Genomic DNA, 17,469 nt, shown 5'->3' on the forward strand with positions numbered 1-17,469 from the left:
TGACCTTGGGAAGTCCATTCCAAATTCCTCAGCCACAAAAAGTGCTGACGACGGATGCATCCCCTCTGGGGTGGGGAGCTCATGTAGATGGGCTTCACACTCAAGGAGCTTGGTCTTCTCAGGAAAAGATCTTCAGATCAACCTCCTGGAACTATGAGCGATCTGGAATGCTCTCAAGGCTTTCAGAGATCGACTGTCGAACCAATTCATTCTAATTCAGACAGACAATCAGGTTGCTATGTATTACACCAACAAGCATGGGGACACCGGATCTCGCCGTCTGTGTCAGGAAGCCGTCCGGATGTGGCTTTGGGCGCACCATCACGGCATGTTTCTCCAGACCACTTATCTGGCAGTCATCAAGAACAATCTGGCTGACAGGTTGAGCAGGATCATGCAACCTCACGAGTGGTCGTTACATATGGGCATTGTCCACAAGATCTTCCGAGCGTGGGGCGCCCCCTCGGTGAATCTTTTTGCCACTCAATCAATCACAAGGTCCCTCAGTTTTGTTCCAGATTCAGGCCCACAACAGACTAGCATCAGATGACTTTCTCCTGCATTGGGGGACAGGTTTTCTGTATGCATATCCTCCCATACCTCTAGTAGGGAAGACTTTGCTGAAACTCAATCAAGACCGTCCAACCATGATTCTGATTGCACCTTTTTGGCCTCGTCAGATCTGGTTCCCTCTTCTTCAGGAGTTGTCCTCCGAAGAACCGTGGAGATTGGAGTGTTTTCCGACCCTCATCACGCAGAACGAGGGGTCGTTTCTACATCCCAACCTCCAGTCTCTGGCTCTCACGGCCGGATGTTGAGAGCTTAGAAATTACGTCTTTAGGTCTGTCATAGGGTGTTTCCTGAGTCTTGCTTGCTTCCAGGAAAGATTCCACAAAAAAGTGTTATTCTTTCAAATGGAGGAGGTTTGCCGTCTGGTGTGACAGCAAGGCCCTAGATCCTTTTTCTTGTCCTACACAGACCCTGCTTGAATATCTTCTGCACTTACCAGAGTCTGGTCTCAAGAACAACTTCATAAGGGTTCACCTTAATGCAATCAGTGCTTACCATCAACGTGTAGAAGGTTAGCCTATCTCTGGACAGCCTTTAGTAGGTTTACTTTTGTCAAAGCCTCCTGTTAAACCTCCACCAGTGTCATGGGATCTCAACGTCGTTCTCACCCAGCTGATGAAAGCTCCTTTTGAGCCACTGAATTCCTGCCATCTGAAGTACTTGACCTGGAAGGTTATTTTCTTGGTGGCTGTTACTTCAGCTCGTAGAGTCAGTGAGCTCCAAGCTCTGGTAGTGCATGCACCTTATATCAAGTTTCAACATAACAGAGTAGTCCTCCGCACTCACTCTTAAGTTCTTGCCGAAGGTGGTGTCGGAGTTCCATCTGAATCAATCAATTGTCTTGCCAACATTTTTTCCCTGTCCACATACCCGCCCTGGTGAGGACAAGTTGCACACCTTGGACTGCAAGAGAGCATTGGCCTTTTAAATGGAGCGGACTAAGCCCTACAGACAGTCTGCCCAATTGTTTGTTTCTTTCGATCCCAACAGGAGAGGGAGTCGCCATCAGAAAACGCACCATTTCCTTCACTTAAACCCAAGCTGGCCTGACTCTAGAGGGCCATGTCACGGCTCACAATATTAGAGCCATGGCTGCGTCAGAGGCTCACTTGAAGTCAGCCTCTGTTCAGGAAATTTGCAAGGCTGCAACGTAGTCATCAATCCACACATTCACATCTCACTACTGCCTTCAGCAGGGTACCCGATGCGACAGTTGGTTTGGGCAGTCAGTGCTGCAGAATCTGTTTGGGGTTTAGAATCCAACTCCACCCTCCTAGGCCCATTTTTATTCTGTTCCAGGCTGCACTCTCACTTAGTTGTGTTTCTTTTCAGGTCAATCTAAATTTATGTCCTCGCCGTTGCGAGGCCCAATTGATCAATGTTCTTTGTTTTGAATGAGCCTGGGGGCTAGGGATACCCCTTCAGTGAGAATATTCAGCCTGCTTGTCCTCTGAGAAAATGAAGATATATACCTGTAGCAGGTATTCTCCAAGGACAGCAGACTGAATATTCTCACAACCCTCCCTCCTCCCCTTTGGAGTTGTTCTGTTCTCTGTTTGCTCTTTATTGAACTGAGAGGGCATTCTCTCGTCGCGGGAAGGCGTTCACGCATGCTCACTGTGTTCAGCCTGCGCGACGGAGCATTGTAGATTCTTCTTTTTTGCTTTGAAGTTTTTTCTTCTGGTCTCTTTGCCCATCGCGGACGACGACCCATCAGTGAGAATATTCAGCCTGCTGTCCTCAGAGAATACCTGATACAGGTATGTATCTTCATTTTATGGAACCTAAAGTGACTTCTCAGAGATACAAGAAGTGCCCGTTGTTAGAAGAGATAAACCCTGTTCCCATGTGCATCTCCTTGACAACTGCTGAATTCTGAGTTTTGCTACATTTCTATTGTGCGTCTACATTTTTTTCAAATATCTGCCCTTCATACTACAACTGCACAAAAGGTCTTATAGATATAATTGTGATGATTATTTTTCTTTGTTCATTTTCACAGAGTTGAGCAGTGTCACTGTACCATGATGCCAGCTTTTAACTGTTCTTTATGAGAACACTAGTAAAAAAGGCCCGTTTCTGACACAAAGGAAACAGGCGCTAGCAAGGTTTTCCTCGGAGTTTGAGAGAGTGTGTGTGAGAGTGACTGTGTGTGAGAGAGAGAGTGAATGTGCGACTGTATGTGTGTGACAGAGAGAGATTGAGACTGGGTGCGAGTGTGTGTGTGAGAGTGTGTGCCAGGGGCCCCCCCCTTACTCCCTCCCAGTTCCAGTGTCCCCCCTTGCTCCGTGTTCCAGGGTCGTCGTCATCCCCCTCCGAGTTCTAGGGTCATCCCCCCGCTTTTTAATTTTTTTTCTAGTTTTTGTACAGGTGGTGCATTTCCCCCCTCGTCCCCTCCTCCCCTCCTCCCCTCTCCTCCGAGTTCCAGACCCCCCTCCCCCGAGTTCCAAACCCCTCTCCGCCGAGTTCCAGACCCCACCTCCCTGCCTCCCTCCCTCCCCCGAGTTCCTGACCCCACCTCCCTGCCTCCGATTTCCAGACCCCCCTCCCTGCCTCCCTCCCTACGATTTCCAGACCCCCTCCCTACGATTTCCAGACCCTCCTCTGAGTTCCTGACCCATGGACCCCCCTGCCGCGACCCTCTCGAGCCCCCCTTCCCGCCGCCAACCCTCCCCCGTTGCCGTCGCATACCAGTGCTGGTGGAGGACCCCAATCCCCGCCAACCGAAGTCCTCTTCTCGGCTGCGCGGCATGGATGAATCATCTGATCAAGTTTGAATCTGTCTGTGTACGTGCGTCTGACGAGAAGAGGACTTCAGTTGGCGGGGATTGGGGTCCTCCACCAGCACTGGTATGCGACGGCAATGGGGGAGGGTTGGCGGCGGGAAGGGGGGCTTGAGAGGGTCGTGGCAGGGGGGGTCAGGAACTCGGAGGGAGGGGGGTCTGGAAATCAGAGGGAGGGAGGTGGGGTCTTGAACTCGTGGGGGGGGGAGAGTGGAGCAGCTGTGAGGGTTTTTTTTTCCTCAGGTTCACGTCATAATGGGTCCATTGACGTCAGCCACGGCTTCAGAGCCTAGCAGAAGTCATGGACACAGGCAGCAAGATAGAACGTTGGAGGTGAGAATTATTATATAAGATTAAGTTTGAATTCGCAGTTTTTAGCAATAATTATCAAATAAAATGTGTTCCTTTTTGTCTTCAACAGATGTCCAAAACCTGTGGGTTATGTCCGTTGACCAGCGGATGAAGACGAAGAAAGTAGTGTTTTGTGGTCTGTCCCCTTAAGGGTATCATGCCTCCTGGGAACTTCAGTATTTTTCTGTCCCCAAATGGATGAAATTCTAAAGTCTTGCTCCTGATCTGATTTCTAATACTTCTGAGGTAGTTTTATGCTGAGCCTCTTTTGAGTTTGGAGGTGCCTCTTTGGCTTGTTCTCCTGAGCCAGCTTCTCAGCTGTAATTCAGTTGAGTTGGGGATGCTTTCCTGGCTTGTTCTCCTGACCCGGTTTAATACATGGTTTTCGTTTGAGTTGTAGGTACCTTCTTTGGTATAAGCTCCTGATTTTTTTGTTCGATTGTTTTTTTTAAGGTAGCTGTTCTATGGAACTGAGGTACTTCTCAGAGGTCTCTTAGGAGGTCTTTAACTAAGCCGCGGTAGCATTTTTAGATCGTGGCAGAAATCAGCTGGTGGTAAACGCTGGCTGATTTCTACCGTGGTTTAGTAAAAGACCCTCGAAGATCCTTATCTCCCCCCCCCATCCCCCCCTCCCCCCCCCCCCCCCCAGATCAGTGGAAGTCAGTAAGCATTTGGTGATCCTGTTCTTATTTATTTCAATTATTTCAGCACTGGTGGTATTTGTGCCTCTGTTTCTTAAGTACTCACAGGTATTTAGCTTGTTTGTTCTTCAAGAAAGGAACCTGCTCAGCTGTCCGAATTACCGACAGGAGTCTTGATCTTCTGATTTCTTTAGCAGCTAATATTTCTCTGTGACTCAATGTGGAGGACTAGTGCATTTTCCTTTCTATTGTCCCTTGGGAAGAGAAAACACTTCAACCCTCAGAGATAAACTCCTTGGCTGGTATAAGAGAGACAATCAGACTTAGTTTAGGTGCATCCAAGTAAAATCTTTATTGATGTTTCTTAAGTCAGTACAAAAGTGATTGATCCCTCCGGAGCAGTTTGTCACCCAGAAAGCCAGACGCTCAGACTGAATAGCAAAATCTGCTCAACTAAGCTTTCTCATCTGCACTTATATACTGTTATGTTTCATTTCTTCTAAATCATGTGATTTTCTCCTATTCTAACTTATTGTTCATATAAGGAAATTTCCTGTTTTCTTTCACTATACATATATGGTTATATTCTGTTTCTCTTTCGCGTTATACAAAAATGGTTATTTCCTTTATTCTACCATCCTCTCCTGCTTCTGTTCACATGCACACTTTGTGCTCATTGGCTAATCCCTTATGAAACACCAGTTCTCTTTTCCCTAAACACATATTTGTGGAGGAACATCTTCTTTGGAGGGTCCTCAGTCTCACTCACCATCAAGGTTATATTAGATTTTGTCTGCCATATATGGGCCGCATAGCTTCAGTTTCTCATGTGTTTCTCCTTGTCATGATATTTACCAGAAGTTTTTAACAATATTTGCTATTTACTTGGAATTAAAACTTATGCACTCAATATACAGGCAGTAGGGAGAAATGGAATTTATGCTCATGACAGCTGATCTGAGTGCTTGCAGATCAAGCAGAGGAAGGAATATACATCATCTTTTTGTTTATAGCGACTCCTGTTCCTGTGCAGTTTTAAATTTCTGTAGTGTAGCTAGACATAGTTTTTTTCCCGCCATAATTCTGCTTCTGCCAGCCAATGTTTTTTTTTTCAAGTGTTTCTGCATCTGTTTAAGCTGCCTGACTTTCCAAGCTGTTTGATCCACAGTAGGCAAGTCCAGACATTTATTTGCTCTTCTCTCCTTGCGTTAAAAAAAAGAAAAGAAAAGAGCAAGCATTAAGCACCTCTTCCCCAGAATCTCTCCCTTTTATTATTTCTCAGGTGTAGATCCTGAGGTCAGACTTTAGCTCCTGGGCTATTGGCTCTTAATCGGTCCTTTCTGTGTATCTCTTTGAGACTCTAATTTAAGGGCTTTTATCCTGTCATTTTTGAGCCATGTTTTCTAGATGTTTGCAACTAGATTTGCACATGCCTCAGGAAGGGGAAAGTTACAGGGAGCATTTTTTACTCCTCCAATATGGTCTGCAACTATCCTTTGGTTCATTGCTGTATGCTGCAATTTAATTTAATTTTGTTATTTCTAGTGTAATCACCTTAATAGTTACAGCAGCTGGCTGAATAGTAGATACAGATTCTACTACTTTTTTATCAGTTTAATTTGAATATCAGTTAGGCTAAGGGCCCTGTTTACTAAGCCGTGCTATAGGCATGCTAGCATTTTTAGCTCATACTAAAAATGCTAGTGCATCTTAGTAAACAGGGCCCTAAGTCTGTTCTTTATGCGCAGCAGTCGGTCATCAATTGCAGTTAACTGTATTTAATTTTGCAAGTTTTCCTGTATGGAGTTCCTAAAATCAGAGGATTTTTTTTTTTTTACTAAGAGTTAACTGTTCTTATCTTCTTCAGCCATCTGATTATATTTTGGCATAAGTAGCCCAACTTGCTTTTTTCCATCACTATTATTATTCTTTCAAAAACAAAGCTGTGTGCATAGAATATTTGTTTTCAGCTATGTTGCCCCTTTCAGTCTTGCAATGAATTATCCTCTTATTTTCTCTGCAGCGTCTGTTCTGTGGCTCCCTGAAGAAACTAGTCTGCTACACACAAGGGCAACTGCTCTATTATCTGCCAAATCAGCTATTTTACTAGCTGATTATCACTAATAGGCTCATTTTCGAAAGAGAAGGACGTCCATCTTTCAACATAAATCGAATCCCGATTTAGGACATCCCCAACTGCACTCCGTCGCAAGGACGGCCAAAGTTCAAGGGGGCGTGTCGGAGGCATAGCAAAGGCGGGACTTGGGCGTGCCTATCACTTGGACGTCTTTGACCCATAATTGAAAAAACAAGGACATCCCTGACAAACACTTGGACGTTTTCACCCGGACCTGTTTTTCTTACGACTAAGGCACAAAAAGGTGCCCGAAATGACCAGATGACTACCGGAGAGAATCGGGCATGATCTCCCGTTACTCCCCAAGTGGTCACTAACCCCCTCCCACCTTCAAAAAACATCTTTCAAAATGCGTTGTGCCAGCCTCAGATGTCATACTCAGGTCCATGACAGCGCATGCAGGTCCCTGGAGCAGTTTTAGTGGGTACTGCAGTGCACTTCAGACAGGTGGACCCAGGCCCATACCCCCCCCCCCCCCCCCCCACCTGTTACATTTGTGGAGGAAACGGCGAGCTCTCCAAAACACCATATATAGGTGCCCCCCTTCACCCATAAGGGCTATGGTAGTGTTGTACAATTGAGTGTACTGGGTTTTGGGGGGCTCAGCACACAAGGTAAGGGAGCTATGTACCTGGGAGCAATTTACGAAGTCCACTGCAGTGCCCCCTAGGGTGCCCGGTTGGTGTCCTGGCATGTCAGGGGGACCAGTGCACTACAAATGCTGACTCCTCCCACGACCAAATGGCTTGCATTTGGTCATTTCTGACATGGACGTCTTTGGTTTCGAAAATCGCCGAAAATCTGAAACGACCATGTCTAGGGTACGTCCAAATCTAGGGACGGCGAAATTTAAGGATTTGGACGTCTCTGACGGTATTTTTAAAACGAAAGATGGACGTCCATCTTCTTTCGAAATTACGGGTTTCCCCACCCCTAGATTTCGCTGTTTTGCAAGGACGTCTCTTTTGAAAATGCCCCTCCACGTCTCCTCTTCTTAGATTCAGGCATGAAGCTGCTCACAGAGTTACCTGCACCATATCCCTCTCTAAATTAGACTTCTGTTCTTATTTCTCCTAGTCCAACCCTTTCAGGTGCAACCAGACTGAGCTTCACAATGTGACGGAGTAGCCTAATGGTTGGGAGCAGCTTGGTTCATATTCCATTGCATGAATATGCTAGTTTTCTTTTGTATAATTAAGAGCTGTTACAAGTCTCTTGACCTGGTTGGTGACACATTTTCCCATCTGCTTTCAGGCTCTCAGAAACAGCTGACCAGTGCTGACAAATACAACTTGACCTTTGCTTATGTTTGCTACTGGCCTACTACTATCTGCTACTCTTTTTTTTATTTGCCTGCTTTTTGCAGTATCAGTCGGTCTAAGGATTACCTTCTGTTCTTGCAATAACCTGAACAGCTATCTTCCTTTTCATCCAACTTGGAACCCATGGATACATTAGAGCTTGTCCTAGACAGCTAGTCCTTGCCTTCTCAAATTAATCCTCTTTTTCGGACTTAGCTCTATATCTCACAGACTTAGCAGAAATGTATCTCATACGGTCTCATTGGAGCTGCATTCTCAGACTTAGTGGAATTGTATCGCATGCAGATTTAGTGTACCTATGTCTCACACAGACTAAGTGGACTTGTATCTCACTCAAACTCAGTAGAGCTGCATCTGTCTGGGGCTTGGCTGGGCTTAATATTGTGGGCTCAGCAGAGCTTTTCATCCAGTCAGCTGACTAACTTCTCAGATTCAGATGAGCATAACCTTTCATATTCTTCTGAACCTCTCATCTTTGGTTTAGATGCGTTTTTCCTCACAATATAAGTTCTCTTCATGTCACATATTCTCCTAATCTTAGCAACATGGACTCAGCTGAACTCATAGATTCAGCTGAGCATAGCCTCATAACCCTAGCTGGGTTTGATCAGTTGAACCTACGTCAGCTTGGCTTCATGAATTCGGCTAAGCCGAATCTCTTTTATCTGGCAGAGTTTTAGCCATGGTGATTTGACTAAACTTGGCCTCTTTGATTCTGCTGGTCTTCTGATTTTAAAGACTCAGCTTGGCTGAGTCTCGATTTTTTTTTATTTTTATTATTTGCTTCACCTAGGATTAACCTCATGGGATCTGCTGACAATATCCTTTCAGGAGCACTTCGTTTTTCTTTTTTATGGAATCAGGTATCCCTTTTTTTTTTCTAGAATTGGCTAATTCTCATCTCCTAAAACCAGCTCACCTTTACTTTTTCACATTGTTTGAGTTTTATTCCTCAGACCTATCTGAGCTGATCTCCAATGAGGCATCCTCAGTTGAAAGCATTTCCATCTCACAGATAGGCTGCAGAGAATACCTTCTCCTGCTTTAGACTTAGCCTGGCCTCAGAATGACATCCTATAGTATATCTCCTATCAAACTGAGCTCTCTTTTTCATCAAGCACTGCCATTTCCTCCCCTCACCCTCCCCACTGACAGTTTGAACTTCGTGGGTGTGGCTTGGATCTCTTTCAGGGAGAGAAAACTAACAACTTATAGCAGCAGCTTCAGAGAGCATTTTCCATCTCACAGATAGGCTGCAGAGAATACCTTCTCCTGCTTTAGACTTAGCCTGGCCTCAGAATGACATCCTATAGTATATCTCCTATCAAACTGAGCTCTCTTTTTCATCAAGCACTGCCATTTCCTCCCCTCACCCTCCCCACTGACAGTTTGAACTTCGTGGGTGTGGCTTGGATCTCTTTCAGGGAGAGAAAACTAACAACTTATAGCAGCAGCTTCAGAGAGCATTTTCCATCTCACAGATAGGCTGCAGAGAATACCTTCTCCTGCTTTAGACTTAGCCTGGCCTCAGAATGACATCCTATAGTATATCTCCTATCAAACTGAGCTCTCTTTTTCATCAAGCACTGCCATTTCCTCCCCTCACCCTCCCCACTGACAGTTTGAACTTCGTGGGTGTGGCTTGGATCTCTTTCAGGGAGAGAAAACTAACAACTTATAGCAGCAGCTTCAGAGAGCATTTTCCATCTCACAGATAGGCTGCAGAGAATACCTTCTCCTGCTTTAGACTTAGCCTGGCCTCAGAATGACATCCTATAGTATATCTCCTATCAAACTGAGCTCTCTTTTTCATCAAGCACTGCCATTTCCTCCCCTCACCCTCCCCACTGACAGTTTGAACTTCGTGGGTGTGGCTTGGATCTCTTTCAGGGAGAGAAAACTAACAACTTATAGCAGCAGCTTCAGAGAGCATTTTCCATCTCACAGATAGGCTGCAGAGAATACCTTCTCCTGCTTTAGACTTAGCCTGGCCTCAGAATGACATCCTATAGTATATCTCCTATCAAACTGAGCTCTCTTTTTCATCAAGCACTGCCATTTCCTCCCCTCACCCTCCCCACTGACAGTTTGAACTTCGTGGGTGTGGCTTGGATCTCTTTCAGGGAGAGAAAACTAACAACTTATAGCCAGTGTTGCCAGGTGGGCGGTTTTACCGCCCAATTGGGCGGTTTTCCGCGACCCGCCGCGGGAAATTTTTGCCCGCGGCGGGTTGCGGTTTTTTGGGCTGGTTTTTGTGCTTCGGGCGGTTTTTTTCGGCCGCGGGGGGGCGGGGTTAATGACGTTTTTGGGTGGGGTTAATGACGTTTTGGGCGGGGTTAGTGACGTGGGAGGCGGGCCGATGACGTGGGAGGCGGGGCCGATGACGGGGAGGCGGGGTCGATGACGTGAGAGGCGGGGCCGATGACGGGGAGGCGGTGCCGGTGACGTGGGAGGCGGGGCCGGTGACGGCGGGGGCGGGGTTGATGACGGCGGGGGCGGGGGTGATGACGGGGGGGGGGGGGGTGTCAGGGGCGGGGTTTGTGTTTGGGCGGTTTTTGGGCTGTTTTTTGGGCTCCAGTGGGCTGGAAAAAAATTTTCCACCTGGCAACCCTGCTTATAGCAGCAGCTTCAGAGAGCATTTTCCATCTCACAGATAGGCTGCAGAGAATACCTTCTCCTGCTTCCACCCACCCTACCCCTCTACCCACCCACCCCTAGAGTGACATGTCTTATATAACCTCCCTATCAACCCACTCATTACTTTACCTCACCCATTTCTATTCTTCTATCAACTTCTCCCACTACTCCAACCAGAGTTACACCTAATCACACTGACCACCCTTCAACATCTTCTGTCCTTCTGTGACTGTTCTCTTGTGCTTGACTGCTTAAATATTTTAAATTTAAATGCTTTACTTTTTGTCTATTAGATTGTAAGCTCTTTGAGCAGGGACTGTCTTTCTTCTGTGTTTGTACAGCGCTGCGTACACTTTGTAGCGCTCTAGAAATGTTAAATAGTAGTAAATAGTAAATAACTTCAGCCTCTAAATTAAGCTAAGCCTTGCAGGATTTTTTCCCGAGAGCCTTACCTTCAGGGAATTAGAGCTCTTTTTCCTAGAGTCATCTACTATATTTTGCATCACTTAATAGCTAGCATTCTTCTAGCAACATCCTCTAGACTTCTCTAGACTATCAGCAGGCCTCCTCCTTCAGGCCTCCCAGCAGGTAGGTCCTCGGCTGACCCTGGAGGGGCCCTCCCCTGGACACTGCACTCCAAGAAGACAATTCCAGATGATATGCTTAAAGTCGCTTTTATTCCATCAGCAAGAACAAGACATTTCCTTTTGCAGACACAGTCTTTGGTCATACTACATGCTAGCCCTCGTCCCCCCGTGGGCCACAGTTCTCGGACACAGTTTAAGTCACTCACTGCCTTCCCAGCCTGGCAGAGTTTCTAGACACAGTTGAAATCACTCACTGTTCTCCCAGCCTGGCAGAGTTTCTGGACACAGTTTAAATCCCTCACTTCTTCTCCAGCTTGGCAGAGTTTCTGGACATACTTTAAATCACTCCCTGTTTCCCAGCATGACAGAGTTCCTGGGCACAGTTTAAATCACTCACTGTTTCCCTGCATGGCAGGGTTCTTGGACACAGTTTAAATCACTCACCGTTTCCCAGCATGGCAGGGTTCTTGGACACAGTTAAATCACTCAATGCCTCTCCATCACGGCACAACTTCTGGACACAGCTGAAATCACTCTTTCCCCATTGAATGGAACAGCTGCTTAACTTTTCCTCCAAGCTTCCCACAGCCTTGAAGAAGGTTTGTTATGAAGCCTTTTAACTTCCTCCCCTGTACCCAATTGACCAATTCTCTCAGCGCCAACCCTCGTCGTCTCTTCGCCACCCTTAACTCCCTCCTCAAAGTGCCCTCCGCTCCCAATCCCCCCCCCCCCCCTCACTCTCACCTCAATCACTGGCTGACTACTTCCGCGACAAGGTGCAAAAGATCAACCTTGAGTTCACTACCAAGGCACCTCTTCCTCTTCACCCTTCAACCCTCTCCCTCAACCAACCAACCCAGGCCTCTTTCTCCTCCTTTCCTGATATCACCAAAGAGGAAACCGCCCGCCTTCTTTCCTCTTCGAAATGCACCACTTGTTCCTCTGATCCCATCCGCACCAACTTACTTAACACCATCTCTCATACTGTCACCCCCTCCATCTGTCATATCCTCAACCTCTCTCTCTCTCCACTGTAACTGTCCCCTGACACCTTCAAGCATGCCGTAGTCACACCTCTCCTCAAAAAAACATCACTTGACCCTACCAGTCCCTCCAACTACCGCCCCATCTCCCTCCTACCCTTCCTCACCAGAATACTTGAGCATGCTGTTCACAGCCACTGCCTTGATTTTCTCTCCTCTCATGCCATCCTCGATCCGCTTCAATCCGGTATTCACCCTCTACACTCGACAGAAATGGCACTCTCTAAAGTCTGTAATGACCTGTTCCTTGCCAAATCCAGAGGCCACTACTCCATCCTCATCTTCCTCGATCTATCCGCTGCTTTTGATACTGTCAATCATGATTTACTTCTTGCCACACTGTCCTCATTTGGGTTCCAGGGTTCTGTCCTCTCCTGGTTCTCTTCCTATCTCTCCCACCGCACCTTCAGAGTACACTCTCATGGATCTTCCTCCACCCCCATCCCGCTCTCTGTTGGAGTTCCCCAGGGATCTGTCCTTGGACCCCTTCTTTTTTCAATCTACACCTCTTCCCTGGGCTCACTGATCTCATCTCATGGTTTCCAGTATCATCTTTATGCTGATGACACCCAGCTATATCTCTCCACACCAGACATCACCGCGGAGACCCAGGTCAAGGTATCGGCCTGCTTATCCGACATTGCTGCATGGATGTCCAACCGCCACCTGAAACTGAACATGTCCAAGACCGAGCTTATCATCTTTCCACCAAAACCCACTTCTCCTCTAACTCCACTCTCTATCTCAGTTGATGGCACCCTCATCCTCCCCGTTTCATCTGCCCGCAACCTCGGAGTCATCTTCGACTCCTCCCTCTCCTTCTCTGCGCATATCCAGCAGATAGCCAAGACCTGTCGCTTCTTTCTCTTTAACATCAGCAAAATTCGCCCTTTCCTCTCTGAGCACACCACCCGTACTCTCGTCCACGCTCTCATTACCTCTCACCTTGACTACTGCAACCTACTCCTTACTGGCCTCCCACTTAGCCATCTATCCCCCCTTCAATCTGTTCAGAACTCTGCTGCACGTCTTATATTCCGCCAGAACCGATATACTCATATCACCCCTCTTCTCAGGTCACTTCACTGGCTTCCAATCAGATACCGCATACAGTTCAAGCTTCTCCTTCTTACCTACAAATGCACTCAGTCTGCAGCCCCTCATTACCTCTCTACCCTCATTTCCCCTTACGTTCCCGCCCGTAACCTCCGCTCACAGGACAAATCCCTCCTCTCGGTACCCTTCTCCACCACCGCCAACTCCAGGCTCCGCTCATTCTGCCTCGCCTCACCCTATGCTTGGAACAACCTTCCGGAGTCCTTACGCCAAGCCCCCTCCCTGCCCATCTTCAAATCCTTGCTCAAAGCCCACCTCTTCAATGTTGCCTTCGGCACCTAACCTTTATACCTTTCAGGAAATCTAGACTGTCCCTATTTGACTGACTGTACATTTGTCCTTTAGATTGTAAGCTCCTTTGAGCAGGGACTGTCCTTCTATGTTAAATTGTACAGCGCTGCGTAACCCTAGTAGCGCTTTAGAAATGTCAAGTAGTAGCAGTAGTAGTAGTACCTGAGCTAGAGCAGCGATCTCCATGGGTTCACTTCCCCAGCCATCTCCGGTTTGGGTCTTCTCTCCAAACCCTTGCTCTGCCTGCCATTCCATGGGCTCCTCTCCCTTTATGGTCCCCAACTGTTCCTCTCCCTCCTGATTATTCCTCCTCAGCCAATCCCCCTCCTCTCCCTCGGGATCCTGGGACTTGTAGTTCCCTTGCTGCTCCCTTTGCTTGCCCCCAGGGCTTTGCAGGGGTTCTTGGGAACTGTAGTCTTCCTCCCTTCTCCTGCTGTTGGGAAACGTATGCCTCCATGGGACTTGTAGTTGGAATCCATGCCTCCATGGGACTTGTAGTTGGAATCCCAGGTATGAAACCTACCCATCTTGCTCCTCTCCCGGATCCCTTCTTCCCTGACCCTCAGGGGTTCCTCACAAGACACATTGGTATTTTTATTCATGGAGATGTAGACTGTCTTCCAAAACAGCTGTCCTTCAGATTTTTATCTGACAGTATTGTTTTCATCTCTGTTGCATAAGGGTTCCAATTTCTTAGTGTCACCTTCGTTTCTCTGACCATTTCTAGGACACCTAGATTTTTTTTCTCTCAATGTCTGCTACTTTAATACACAGTATTTATGGTACTACCCTCCAAAGTATATTTATTTATTTATTTCTCTGTTTCAGCCACTCGAAATCTGCTAATCTCAGATCTAATCTATGTATTTTTTTTGTCTCGCGCTATGAGCTGGAGTGCGGTATCCTACTGGATGCTATACTTTATTTCATTATTTCAGCTATACAACAAACCTAAGCTCTTGCTTGGCACACAGCTCGGATATCTCTAATGGGTTTCTTTCAGGTTTCTCCTTAGTATGCTCATTGTTGATTTTGCGTCAGCCCATTCTGGTAGCAATGTTGAGCTGCCTTCTACACTTTTTTTTTTAAATTGTATATTTATATTTTAAAACTCAAAGTTAAAAGTACACAGTTGTTCCAGAAAATCAGAGATAAAAAAGAAAACATTGACATAAGCAAAATATAACAACTCTTTCTTAGACCACAATTATTGGGAGGGATGGACATAGAAACTGAGGAGAGAACAATGAAGAATTAATAAGGAGAAGCTTAACCTGACAAAGGGCCAGATGCACTAAACTTAACGAGCCTTTAACGAGCCATTAACGAGCAAGTAGTAAACCCTGGCATGCACTAAACACTTTTTTCCGACGATGGAAGCAGCTCACGAAAACGGAATGCAGATGAGCAAATCGTGTAGAAACCCTATTGTAATGAAATGCACTAACCTTTTCCGATTACCTTAACGCTGGAAAATCTAACGAGAAGTCTGTACCTCTCTTTGGGGCTGTGCGAGATTGGAAAAATTATTAAAATGTAAAAAAAAAAATCGGGGGCAAAAACGGCCAAGTGCTCATCATGGACGGCCATTATGACCGTTCTACACCCGAAAAACCGCCCAAGTGCTCGTCAGGAGCATCCTTTATGGACGTTCTTCACTATATGAAAAAAAAAAATCAAACAGGCTCCGATGCTGCAAGCATAATAAAAACGTCCTTTTTGGCTGTGCTTCACTCACCTGAGAGACCTGGAAGTAAGGGAGGGACAGCCAAGTAAGTAGAGTTGTGGCTGAGTGGTTAGAGCACTGATCTTGTAATCCAGAGGTGGCGGGTTCAAATCCCACTAATAGTCTTGTTAAAAAAAAGAAACGACGAGCACTTGGATTTTTTTCCACTTTTTTAAGTTGTATGAAGTCTTTATTGAACATTTATCAAAACAGCATAACAAAATACAGCACTCTAGAACAAGTAAGTAATAGCATAACTGATCAGCTCCAGGTCTCTCTCAGCCAATCCCAGCGCGTTTAGCTGTTACCAGTATCAGCTAAACGCGCTGTGATTGGCTGAGAGAGACCTGGAAGGAGGGACGTCCAAAAAGTTTTGATTTGTGTCCTCTCACGATCCTGGGGGCGCAAGCTAAAAACTGCTTAAGCGTCGCTTGCCTTTGTGCCAGGCTGAAAGAAAATAAAAAGCAGCTTTTCTGGGCTGGAAGGCTCCTCCGTATCGTCAGGTTAGTTTTTATTCTCTTGCCTCTAAACTGTACATTAGCTTGTAGCCTGTAAAGAGAACGTCTTTTTAGAGGGAGTTTTTTTTATAGTGAAGGACGTCCATAAAGGACGTCCTTGGCATGCGCAGAGCAGCCAGCATAACGCTTGGCTGCTCTGCGCATTCTTGACCGGCCGATTGGCCGACTGTTTAACGATGGAACAGAGAATGCGAGTGAGCTACAACGAGCAGCTCATTTGCATTCCTATTCCTTGATGCATGCCCGTTCCTTACCGATTCGCTAAGGGAATCGGTAAGGGAAGGGCTCTAACGATTGATTAGTGCATCTAGCCCAAAGTCCCACCATTATCTAAAATGACTAATCAGTCAGACTTTAATGTCCCACTGGTGGTGATCTTAATATCTGTGAAGGCTCTCAGGTGCTCAGGCATAAAGTAAACATGTTTTCTAAGCTTTTCATTACCTTCTGACATACAGCTCAGCTTAGGCTTTCCAGTATTTAGTCTCTCTAACCTCTTTCTTTCAGAGTTATATCTATATTTTCAATTTTGCTCTCCATGGAGCTTCCCTGTGTCTGGGATTCAGCCTGTTGGGCTATGATCATATTCTCCTGCCCTGTTTGTGAACTACTTTTCTAAATCTCATGTCCTGGACTGATCTGTTAGAGTCAAAAAGGAAGGAAAAATTATGCCCTACCTGATAATTTTCTTTCCATTAGTTCCAACAGATCAGTCCAGGAATGTTTTCTTACTACCTCTAGGTATCAATATCCCTACTTCTTCATTTTGTTTCTTCGCTCAACTGTGTCTTCTCTTCAAGAAGCATGTAGTGCTGCTATATTGCTACCCCTGCTTTGGCGGTAGAGCTGTACTTTACTAGCCTTCACTAGCTACTGCTTTGAGACTTCAATTTTGTGTATTGTTTCATTATGGTAGCTTTTCTTACAGAGTTCCATATCAGCAGAATATGCTATTTTTTTTGTACATTAGTCAACTCTATCTCCAGCATCTAGCATAGTTCTTGCTTCAGAAGAGCTTGAGGGACTCTACATATCCATAGTTCCTTCTTGATCTGGATAATGCATCTATATAATACTCTGTTTTCTTTGTTTGACCTCCATTGCTAAATACTGAATTTCAAGGGAGACGTGATGACTTAAAAGAGCAGATCACAAAAAAACTAATTTCTTTTTCTCTCTCCATCTGCTAGTCAACAAGCATAATCCATAAGTCCTGGACTGATCTGTTGGGACTAAAGGTAAGACATAATTTTTCCATATCCACAAAGGAAAAGGGAGTAAGAGGTAAGAGATGGCTGTATTTTGTTTTAGAAGAGAAATTGTAATAGTTTTTGGAGTGGAGGAGTAGCCTAGTGGTTAGTGCAGCGGACTTTGATCCTGTGGAACTGGGTTCAATTCCCTCTGCAGCTCCTTGTGACTCTGGGCAAGTCACTTAACCCTCCATTGTCACAGTACCTGTATATACTATGTAAACCGCTTTGAATGTAGTTGCAAAAACCACAGAAAGGTGGTATATCAAGTCCTATTTCTCTTTCCCTTTTTCTGTTTTTTATTATTTTTTTAATATGAAAGAAAGTGGGAGGGCACGTTGAGAGTCATGTACTGTATATCAACTTTATTTGTCCTTTGTATTCTTCTGCAGCTTTTGACTGGAAAATACAAATGGACTCAGACTTCTATCACAGACAGCTCAGCTGCATACCAAGTCAAAGATGACAAGGTGAGGTGACATTGAGGGGCATAATCG

At 45.9% G+C, this 17,469-nt stretch overlaps 1 protein-coding gene across 2 annotated transcripts in view; it reads left to right on the top strand.

The window, feature by feature from the left end:
• The window catches only part of SRPRB (SRP receptor subunit beta), a 269,053-nt gene that overhangs the window by 82,537 nt on the left and 169,047 nt on the right, over window positions 1-17,469 (top strand). Inside the window, exon 3 of one of the 2 annotated variants that reach the window (XM_030216497.1) lies at window positions 17,365-17,442. The exons of the other annotated variant lie outside the window; for it this stretch is intronic. Coding sequence (XP_030072357.1) covers window positions 17,365-17,442 — 78 coding nt within the window. The remainder of the gene's footprint in view (window positions 1-17,364; window positions 17,443-17,469) is intronic. 2 annotated transcript variants of the gene reach the window in all.

Source organism: Microcaecilia unicolor, chromosome 10 (genome assembly GCF_901765095.1).
Source record: "Microcaecilia unicolor chromosome 10, aMicUni1.1, whole genome shotgun sequence".
Taxonomy (NCBI): Eukaryota; Metazoa; Chordata; class Amphibia; order Gymnophiona; family Siphonopidae; genus Microcaecilia; species Microcaecilia unicolor.